This window comes from Cyphomyrmex costatus, unplaced genomic scaffold (genome assembly GCF_001594065.2).
Source record: "Cyphomyrmex costatus isolate MS0001 unplaced genomic scaffold, Ccosl1.0 scaffold160, whole genome shotgun sequence".
Classification (NCBI taxonomy): domain Eukaryota; kingdom Metazoa; phylum Arthropoda; class Insecta; order Hymenoptera; family Formicidae; genus Cyphomyrmex; species Cyphomyrmex costatus.
This window is the reverse complement of record NW_017275610.1, coordinates 364,459-376,232: the sequence shown is the minus strand read 5'-3', so window position 1 is coordinate 376,232 and position 11,774 is coordinate 364,459. Positions and strand designations below refer to the sequence as shown.

Below are 11,774 nucleotides of genomic sequence, written 5' to 3'. Positions count from 1 at the left end.
TATATATAGTAATTATAATAGTAATTATTATAATATAATCTTATTTATAGTAATTAGATTATAGTCTTGGTCAAAAATATAAAACACCCTCACAATTTCGAAAATAAAAATAAATTAAACAGTTTTATTTAAAAAAAGGTAATCATTTTTTATGTGTGTGTGTTGACAAACTTTAATATTTTAATTTTAATATTTCGTTAGAATTGTTTATTTTATTATCGCTTCTTCCAGAAATATATAATAAATTGAGATGCTTTATAACAGCTAGACTTTTATATAAAAAAAGATGTAAATCATCCAATAAGATAAACAAAATATATTGTTTTTATTACAAGAGCAAAAAAAATAGCAAAATAAAAGATCTAGATTTGAATATAAAGAATGTAACATCGTGCTTTGTGTTTTGAGACTTATTACACAAAAACTTTTAATTTTAGTGTATCGTTATTTACTAAAATCATAATTTCGAATAAAAATTTAAAAAAATCCGTCTTAAAAGAGTAAATGTGATATTAAGCAATTTTTATACATCAATACCGGCGAATATATTATACACGTGTGAAGAGATTTTCGAAAGATTTAATCGAATCATAAACGACTCAAATACGATCAGCAAGTGTCTGACTTGATAAAACCGTGCGTGCACACATTCATGCCCATGTTTCTTCCAGCATGCCAAAGATAATTGGTCTCTACATTTTATCGATCGCCAGTTCGTTGGGTGACGGTCGAATTCATTTTAGAGCGATCGACAGCGGCGATTCCATCCAAGCGGAACGGAAGGAAGAAGAACGGAAGAGAAAAGGGAGCGAACCTTCAAGGAGAAAAAAGTTAAAAAAAACTGAAACTGAAGGAGGAGGGGGAGAAGCACACAGGGGTTCCACGAAAGTCGAGAGAGCGAAATAACCGATAAGGGATGAAGGGTGGGAGGGGACGGGCGGGTTAACCAACAAGCAAATTAACACGTGGGAGGGTCCGATCGGTAAATGAGATAATTGTGCAACGAGGGACCCCTCGGGGCTCTCCTTCTCTCTCCTTCCCTCCTCCGTCGCCCTTCCCTGCTTCCTTCGTCCTTCGAACCCTTACGAGGCTTCATGAGGAGGTGAGATCGGCAGAGGCGTGTTACCGATGGACGAACGTATCCATCGATGGATCGATCGGGACGATCTTCGCCGTATCCCACACCACCCCCTTCCCCTCCCCGTATATTGCGCACGACCCTTTCTTCTCATTCTTCTACCTCAAGTCGCAATCGAGATTACAGGAAGTGGGGAAAGGGGAAAGGGGTACCGAGAGATCGCCGTGGGCTCTCTCGCTGTTCTCTCGCGATGGGTTTATTCGCAGTCTCCCGTGTTCGTATCTTTATTTATGAAATCGCGGGAAGCGGCGGGGCGACGCAGGGAAAGTATGGGATGGACGGAGATTGAGAGCCCCCGCGATTCCTGTCGGCCCTGTGGAATTAATTAAGACGTCCGGGATCATGCGAGAGCCAGGCTTCTCTCGTTCGCGCGATTTCGCAGGCAGGATATATGGTCTCTCGCGATATCTGCCTCAAGATAACTGAGAGGCCAATCTGCCAATGAGAAGAACAACGCTGAGTGTAAACAACTGATACAAATAGTTATATCAAAAATTTCCTATTAGATCCTTTAACATCCTAGAAAAATGTCAAAAGACAGAGGCAGATTTAGAAATGATCTCAGACTCGTCAATATGAAAACATGAGAACCTTTCCTATTGTAAAATAATCTATTGGCTATACAAAGCGATCTCGTGAAATATTGTTGCGAAAACATGTGCCGCCGTCAACGTACCTATTCAACAAAATTCAATTTTCTTTGTCCCAAAAAAATATGGAATACATTAGTACGTATATAGATAACATTTTATTGGATTCAGTGAGTCACACATTGTTGTCACAATAACAAATATTGAAAACAACTTAAAAATAACATTGATAATAATGTTGTTTAAATATTTATAATTTCGATTTTGATAAAGATCAAAAGAATGTCGGCGATTAGTGTCAACATATGAATACATATGGAAAAAATTGTCAACACTATTGTCAGAGACACTCTTGAATATATTATGTCAGATAAAAATCTAGAAATGAAAATAGTAGTTACTTTTGAAATTCTGTCATCTACATTTGTTTCCTATATTTTTCTTATCTACAGTGTCGATAACAATGTTTCTCGGGGTTTGGGCAAAGCTGTACATTTATAAAATAATATTATGATCTATATTACTGTAATATCTAATATTAACAATAACATTATTAATATTATATTAAATGTATTGATATAAATGTGCTGAAATATTATTACTATTATACATTAATATATTATTTGTTTATCAATCCTATTAAATTTACAAAATAAAAATTGAATAATACTGTTGTGTCAAAAATGTTGTTTCTCAGTAAATCTTTAACGTTAACGGGTCCAAAAAGATAACTTTATTATACATATTTTGATCCTAATTGCAGGTCAAATAATCTAGTACACACAAAAAGAAATGATGTTGCTGTTAATTCATTAACAGAATTAATAAAACTTATTAAAACAAGAATATTGTGATTGTATTGAATTAACAAAATGGTTTCTAATCTGACTACTGCTGGAATGCAATATCATTTCTTTTTCAATGCGCGCAGAACGGTCGTCGAAAAGTCGGAAATCGCCTTTGACTTTACAATAAGATATCAATGCTAACCGTTAACGTCAAGAATGCCTGTATTGTTAGAGGTTTAGACGTTTCTTCGCTTTATTAATCTGTTCGCGTCTAGTTCGCCTTGCAGGCGATCGATAATCGCGAACGAAAGCAAAGTTTATTAGATAGAGAGAGGGGGGAGGGGAGGGGAGGGAGATGAAGATGGTAGATCGATCATCACGATCGGCGATCTCTCGATCTTCCGATCGATTGATGTGTGATCGTGATATGATCTACAACCGTATCTGTCCTTCTCGCTAATCATCATCTAAATGATTTATCACGCTCTATCGGCCAGCTAAACGACAACAGAAACGTCCTCGAGATGCTATCGCTGTATTCGATAAGACCGTTATTCGCATCGCGTTCGATTACGATCTGCAGATTTTTATTATAAATTGTGCTGTGATTTTTTTTACGAACGAGTACAATTCGAGAGGGACGCGTGTTTTCGCCTCTTAATTGACCAATCGCATTAAGAGTGAGGCAAAGATGGCTCAAGCGAAATTTCAATATCAAGGTAGAATGCTAATTATAAGATAACGTAAGATAGTTTACTAAGCATCTGAATAGAAGCGATTTAATTAAAGAAAGAAATGTATCTGGTACAGCAAAAAGAAATTAAAAAATTAACAGAACTCGATTAACAGGATTCAAAGATGTAACAAGAAAATGCTGTTTAATATAAATAATTATAAAGAAATAATTATAAAAAAAGGAATAATTCAAAATTTTCATCGATTTAATATAAAAGTAATTAATATAATAATAAAAATAGTGTATGTCTGAAATGAATCTGTAAATGAATTAAAAGTTTGTAGTTAATTTCGTTGGTAAAAACATACTTTAAATATTTATAAATTATATCATATCTTATTATTTTGATTGAAATTTAATCCGTTACTTAATAAATGCATACGTTAATGTAAAGCTGAATACAATTTACTCTAAATTAAATTAATCGTTCGAATTTAGATTTCGTGCGTCGGCTACGAACGACATCCTGTTCGAGATAGCCCGTTTAAGAATTCCTCCCGGCATATCCTACGATACGAAAATTTCCTCGTCGCCGACGGTCGACTCATTGGAGAAGGATCACGGGCGCGAAATTCGGAGAACAAAGCGTGCGGTACTCGGCAAAAAAATTGGAGAAAGAAAGGGAGGAGGGGGGAGAGGGGGTGGCGGTCCGGAGGGACGGGAGAGGAAGTGACGTCACGCAAAAGTAACGAGCCTCGGTTAGCCGCGATAAGGCGCCCTAATCGCCGCGATCTTAATGAACTCCTCCCATTAACGCTCTGCGAGGCCGCGACGGGTCGCGACCCCTACTCATCGGAACTCTTTCTTTTCTGCTTTTCTCCTAGAGGGACAAAGAGGGGAAAAAGGAAAAGAATTTCGAAAAAGGAGATGAGAGAGAGAGAGAGAGAGAGAGAGAGAGAGAGAGAGAGAAAGAGAGAGGGAGGGAGGGAGAGGGAGAGAGAGGAACGAGAAATTCAGGACAAAATTTGGAAAATATAATATAATAATTATGTTCCATACATATCTTCTGTATAATTTATTTCGCGCAAAAAGAACTTTTTTATTACGTAATGTACGACTTGTATGTGTGTGTGTGTGTGTGTGTGTGTGTGTGATGTTTTTCCATTTATTTAACAGAATCAATTTTTTCAAAGCCGTAACATCGAGATTTTTCTACTATAATGCTCGAGAATGTAGAAATAGTATATGTTATGTATAATTAGTGGGTATGATTATTATATCTATTATCTATGATTATTATATCTCATTTGTGAAATTAAACATATTTTATTATCATTTATAATTTATATTGTATTTTATAAATATAATAATCATAAATTTATATATGTAACTTTAGGATATTATAATTAAAAATAAGAAAAAAAATAATTCTTTTTTCAAAAAAGATAATTACGTTACAATTATGATATAATTATGATTACCGTTATTAGCGTTATTATTTATGTAATAACCCTGTCATAACTTAGTTATATCAATATGATTTTAGAGTACTGTAAATTTCACTTGGGACAAGCCAGAGAATTTCAAGAAACAAGCAACTTACTCAGCAAGGAGAGAGCAGAAGTTTCGGCCCGCAGCTGACTCGCTCTTATACGTTGACGCCACAACAATATGCTCATGATGCATACAGGAGAGAATGAATTGTCAAACTAGGAAAACACTTAGCATTCCCGCACTTGTCACATTTTTCAACATAATCCGCGAATTGCTGCTCGTTAGCACAAATAGAACCAAGTCTTTTACGTCGGATTCAATCACATCATTATAAAAGAAACACGAGCTCATTAAAGTGCTCTACGCAATGTTTTGGACACTCACACATATAATTCACATCGTAAATGTTTCAAGTTTTCACTTTCTTTTTAAATGTTTAATAACTATCAGTTTTTATTACCAAACTTTTCAATCATAAAATTTTTATCTCATTTTGGCCCATTATAATTTTATAACGCAAACTGTTAATATTTGATGCAAAATTTCGATAAAAATTTCAATTTATAATTTTTCGTCACTTTCATGAAAATCGATCGCAATCTATAACGCCAAATTTAATCGAATTTAAATAGTCTTTGCTCCCATTCAATATATCAGTTATTTTGTACTAAAATAATTGTTAAATTGAAAACCATATAGCGTCAAATTTAACCATTGTTTTAGTATAAAATAGCGATATATTGAGTAGGAGCCATGGCGACTTAAATTAGGTCAAATTTGACACTATAGATTTAACAGTACGATGGTGTTGGTTGCGCATTCGAGACACGAATCTCACAGGTCGAAATATCGTTGAACGTTGACATGGATTGCGACGTAAACATGCAATCAGTTCGAGAAGACCTTCGATGAGAACCCTCCTCCTCCGCACGCTTACCGTTCTATTAAAATATTGCGTATATTATGTATACCGCGGGTCATGGGCGAGCTCGAGCTAGGATACCGGGCAGATTATCCATACCTCCCTCCCCCTCCCATTCGCTCTTTGTACACAAGGGAGCAGAGATCTTATCGCGCACACGTTGCCCGATAAGCCGCGCTGGCATACCTTATCAATCGTCATCTTATCGATCGCACACACGCACGTCTACGGGACGTGGAACTGCATTGACTCTACGCGACTGCTATTAAGAAATGTATCCCGAAGGAGCGCGCGTCTACAGATTGAAAAATCGTGCACGTTAAGAAAAAAAAAAAAAACTTTTTAAGTACAAACGGAAGCAGAAAATTATAGAAGCGCTTATAAGATGTCTTCTCTTTCAAAAGAATAATAAACGTAAACGAAAACGTGAATATAAAAATCAACAAAAATAAATGATGAGATTTGAAAAATTAACTTTTTTTTTCAGAGATCGGATATAAAATTTTAAGAAAAATTATTTTAATTTAATTTTATAAAGTTATTCATTTTTTGTGTAAATAACAGGAAGCTAACTTAATTAATGTTGATGAGCTTAGCAGGAATTGAACATTAAATATATATTTAAAAAATTAATAAATAATGTCCTATTACGAAGTTACAGACATTTCGATTTTTACTGAAGTTCTTCAGTGTGTTAATCTTTAGTAAGTAAACGAAATCATAACTTCTAATCTGTTTTGTTCATTGAAGATTAACACCCTAAAGATGACTTTAGTTAAAGTCGTCTATAACTTTGTAACAGGACATCGTTTATGAATATTTTAATATATATTTAATCTACTATTTTAATTGGCATGAAAAACCTGCTGAACTTATCAGCCTTTATTTATTTCACGAGTCTGGAAATCTAATTTTAATTTATAAATATAAAATTGTAGAACATATTGCTTCCTTACTTTAAAAGTGATACAACTCGAAAAACGTGATTTTCGAGTTATCACTATGAATGAGTTAAGTAAACATTGACCTATCAATCGTTATATACAGTTAAAAAGTAGACTAAATTAACTTTTAATTGTCAAATAGAAAAGTAGTTTTTAAGAGTGAAACAAAAATGATAAAAATGACATTTGATCATATTAAGAATATGTTTTTTCTACCAATAAATCAATAATTTTCTGTGAAGTAGATAAATAGTTTCACTCCTCCTCTAGAAAACTTGATTTTTTGAGTTATATTAACTTTGAAGTACAAGGTGAATGTACAAAAAATATAGAAACGTAAAAAATATAATAGAGAATGAAATACAAAAAATATATGTGATCTACAAATCCAAACACGATAGAAATATACAAAACTACCGGTTTTGCATTGAGATGAAGCTGGAAGTACATAACGAAAGCAAGAAACTTTCCGATTAAGGTATCCTTTTTCATGCGAAATAGCGAATAGTTTTGTTGTCTCGACTCTGCCATGCATACGTTTTTGACGGGGAGCGTCCTGGATTAATTATAACTTGCCTCTGCCTATAAGTGCAAGAGGACCCCCCTATGCGCAAGTTTTAATTGACGCGTGCGGCGCGAGTGGCTCCGCTCTTAATTATGCAATTTTACGTACGCGCGCGCGAGTTGTTAATACCTTATCTCATTTCAGAAAACTCCCACCTCTATCTCACGAGTCTCTCATTCCACGATGTAATTCGAGTGTGCTTGGATACACTTTAAAAATAATATCTTACATGCACATCATATAGAATAATATCATAAAAAGTGCATTGTTATAATACAAAATAAAATGTATTGTATGGTAAACCCTTTATTGTCCCAAGATTATCTTCGCCCATCTATAGAACAATATATCTAATAAAATTTTACCTTTAGTTCTTAAAATCACTCCGTGTATCATACTGACAAATCGTCGAAATATAACAATATATACATATAAAATAATAAACACATATATATTATAAAATATAGAAACAAAATTGTAGGTTAAAAAAAAATCGTCTTCACGTAGTCTTTTCGATCTTCACACAACTTTGGTTTTCATACCGCACATTTTTATCTTTTTTAACTTTTCTCTTTTATTTTTCACGTTGCGATTTCCTGGCTTTTACGCCGGTTTTCTCGAAACGCTTAGAGACCACGACGAGATGCTCGCTCTTGCGGTGCAAGTACTATCACTGGTTTCCCAGCGACCCTGGGACCCATGGCTACCTGTTATCACTCTCCTCCTCCTCTACGCTCTTTCTCTCTCCCTTGCTCTCTTAGTCTCTTCACCTTTCTTACCGTCCTCCTCTTCTATCGTCGATTTTCTCGCTCAGTGTCACTGCCGACCCTTCTTTCCGTCCTCTGCATTCTGTTACCGCACGATAAGTACCAAGTAAACATTCGACAGTCGTTCCAGTCTCTCTCTCTCTCTCTCTATCTCGTACCGTCGCCCTATCTTCTCCTCGCTTCACTTCGTCTTCTTCATTGTTGACCCACCGGGTACACACCGGAAGATGGCAATTCCGGGGACCGTTGGGTTCTCTCGTGAAAGAGAAACCCGGTGTGAATCACCAATTATTCTCGAGAATATAATCGCTGACATCACAGTATCAAGTTATTTCTCGAATCGCGCGAATCGCACAATCGCTTTGTTCAAGAAATCAAATAATGAGAATTTTATCAGTTTATTTCCTTTAAAGTACAAATTATTATTTTCTTTCAAAATAAAAACCTGTCATTATGCTTTAATTAAAATCTTTATAGCTGTAATAAAAATAATTGTATGAAATATACCGTTGAATAAAATAATTAATTCGTATAATATATGTATATAAAACTATAGATCTACAACTTAATTCAAATATGAATCTTTTTTTCGTCATATAGTCGTTTGGAAGCGTCATTCTTAAGCTTTAAAATAAGATATAATAGGTGTCGGTGCTGCAAATCTAATCTCAAAAAATAGTATTACAGTAAAAACTATATCGTTCGAAAAACAGCATTTGAGGCACTGATTTGTAAATAATTTGCTCGGCTTTAGGCGAAAATTCTGTGTCGTATAGTACATGCAAATAGTGATTCAAAATTTTATGATAACAATTTCAATTATTTTTTCATTATAGAATTCATCGATTCAAAACAACTATCTTTTTTCCGAAGCGAAATCCGATAGTTGCCTGAAAGATGGCAAAAATGTATGGAAAGTGAAGGTTACTTTGATTAGGTCACAATATTCGTTCGAATTTAATATCCGTTCTTTTATAATTTTACATCGAAACTTGGTAAAATAGCCGAGAATTAAGTTGTAGATCTAATATCTCCTTTTTCAATTAGAGGCTCTTCTTTGTGAATGTACTTTCTGAAAGATTGATTTAGTATGCTTTCCTTTCAGATGACACACTCGACACAAACGTCGTTCTATTCTTCTTAACATTCAACGAATGATAAAGGTAGAATGATGTTTGTGTCGAGTGTGTCCTCTAAAAGGAAAGCGTACTTAGCTAAATTTGACTGCTCCTCGGACTTTGGCGAGACCACGATATCAGGTTAGTTTTCCGATGGTAGAAGCGGCACCTCTGTCGCGCCGCGTAATTCCCCCCTCGGTGTCAGGCTCGAACTTCGCTGATAACGCGCGGCGATAACGGATAACGATACCGCCGCTCGCGATATTCCCGTGGCAATGCGTGCGCGCGCGCGTGCGCACTTCAGCTCTCCGTGAGTAACGGAGCGATAACGATAAGACCCGGGCGTGAGACACGTAGGGAACCGTTTATATCTAATAAGCGTGTTCTTTGTCTCCGCACGTCGATGTGGTATCGCGTGCCTCGTCTTTTTCTTTCTTTCTTCTCTGTTTATCCTGTTTTTCTCTTTCCTGCCTCCGTTCATGTCGACGAGATACCGTTTCCGAGCTTAACTCAGGCATCTGCGATCTCGGAACTTGGAGAACTGCCTCGAGACACGTTAACGTCTTTTTGCGAAAGCTATCGATACGCGTTCGAAAGATATAAGAAGTGTGTATACATGTAGAATTCATAAAGGATTTCAAGCGATAACGATATATATTTATCTCGTGCTCGTCCTATTTCGATTTTTCTCTCTTCGTCAGATGTTTCTCCGTTATAAGATATAAAAGTGTATGAGGCTGTCGAAAAAAAGTAAAAAAATTAAATTTTTTAAATAATGGTTGATGAGAATTTTCCGTATAATTATAGAAATATTTCAGTCAAACTGTTTTTTTTCGTGTAGAAACTTAAATTATGAAAGGCTGATGACAATACAGCGCAATAAATGTTTCGCAAATTAGTATATAATCAGTAAAATATATTTAAATTAACATTACTTTATAATACGTTTGTTCGTTTGTTATTAATTGAAATATTATTAATTCAATATTTTATTGATTACTAATTCGCACATCATTTACTGTGCTGCATTGTCAGCCCTTTCATAGTTCTCAAGTTTTGCCGAGGTATCTATAATTATATGGAAAATTATTATATATTACATTAAGTCCTTCTCTGTAAAATGAGTTGGTTTTCATGTAGCTTATAATATGGCGAACAAAAGATGTCATTTATAATAAATAGTTTTTGAACAATCGTACATCAAAGATATCTTAGAACTTAATATGCTCTGTGAGCAATTTTGATATATCGTAGCTCAACTATCCATTATTAAGTATTATGTTTGTGACATTTTTTGAAACTGATAATATTACGTGGCTTTTAGAATATTAGCTTCGAACAGTCACAGACATTATTTAAGTAATACTCATATATTTCATGTATTCATACTTTAAGTTCGATAACAATTAAAATTCATTCGATTATTTTTATTATCTATATTACTGCATAATTTACTTTCAACTGTAATTACGTAAAGAAATGTTTTTAATAATATAAACTTCCTTCAATTTCTACTGTTTAAAATGATTTTTATGTTTATAACATGAATCAATTTCTTTATAAGTAAAAATAAAAAAATTCGTTTACACATAAGAAATTAATTAATTGAAATATGAGTCAAATTGATCTTCACGAGCAATTACGTTCAAAAAGTCACGCGCCTATTTGCGAATTAAGAGTTGATGACACTGTCGCAAAAAGTTTTAAGTAACCTTCTAGCAACCATTCTGAATGTTCTACATAATTATTTTTATGATCCAAACAAAATTACTTTCAGATCTATATCCAGTAAAATTTTTAAATAGATACTTCAACAAAACCGTTCTTTCCATGTATGTTAGTTTTCAATCAACAATTACGCGTAATGCGATCTGAATTCTGATACTCAATGCAGTAAAATGATTGTTCTATACAGCAGAGTTTCTTTGGATGCTGATTAATTGTACTGTGCGTATTTTATCGCATTTACCACCTCGCGCTCGTTATTTTAAGTCCACCTATTATTCCGTAACGCATTATTGTTTATGTTCCTCTCGGTGGAAAATACGCGAGGTGCAACGGCCGATGCCGACACAACGGAACGCAACGTAACGCAATGCACAACGCAACGTGCTCGACTTTATTCGCACCGGGTGGAGGAACGAGAGAGAAAAAGAGAGAGAGAGAGAGAGCTCAGTTGGTTCGATAAAAGCAGCAGCGGCGCGCACGAATCGAGGTACGGTGACGGAAACGAGTGCTGACAGTGCCATAAATATTCACACGTCGTTAACTACTGAACTCCGGCGACGTTGCGTGTGTTACGAATGCAAAAGTAACACGTGCATTTGTATAATCCACTCGAACATTAATACATCCATTCTAGCTTTTCTTTCCGAGGGAAAGGAACAAGGCGGTCGCTTGTAGGCCACCTGTAGTCTTAAGAAACGTGGTATGGAAATAGCCGTTTACGAGTGTCTTAGACCTAAAATAAAAATGTATTTTTTAGACAAAGTATGAAAGATGATGAAGTACAAGCTTTGTCGATAATATTTCGAAAAGTAACAATAACAATCTGTAGAATCGCTTAAGAGATAAATACGTATAATTACAAAATTATCTTTTAAGAAAAAAATAGAAATAGGATGTCAAAACTATCAAGTAAGTATAGGCTGTACGTTATTCGAACAAAAAACAACAGTTTTTTTTACTGTTGTTTTTTGTTCGAATAAATTATGAATATTGTGAAATTATTGAATATTTTCTTGTTATAGTATGTTGAATCACAAACTTTAG

General features: G+C 34.7%; 1 protein-coding gene across 1 annotated transcript in view; it reads right to left on the bottom strand.

Moving 5' to 3' along the window:
* The window catches only part of ush (Zinc finger protein ush), a 78,035-nt gene extending 73,164 nt beyond the window's left edge, over positions 1–4,871 (bottom strand). The window contains exon 1 of the mRNA XM_018536854.1: positions 4,796–4,871. Within this exon, the coding sequence (XP_018392356.1) occupies positions 4,796–4,871 (76 nt within the window). The remainder of the gene's footprint in view (positions 1–4,795) is intronic.
* Between the last annotated feature and the right edge of the window lie 6,903 nt (positions 4,872–11,774).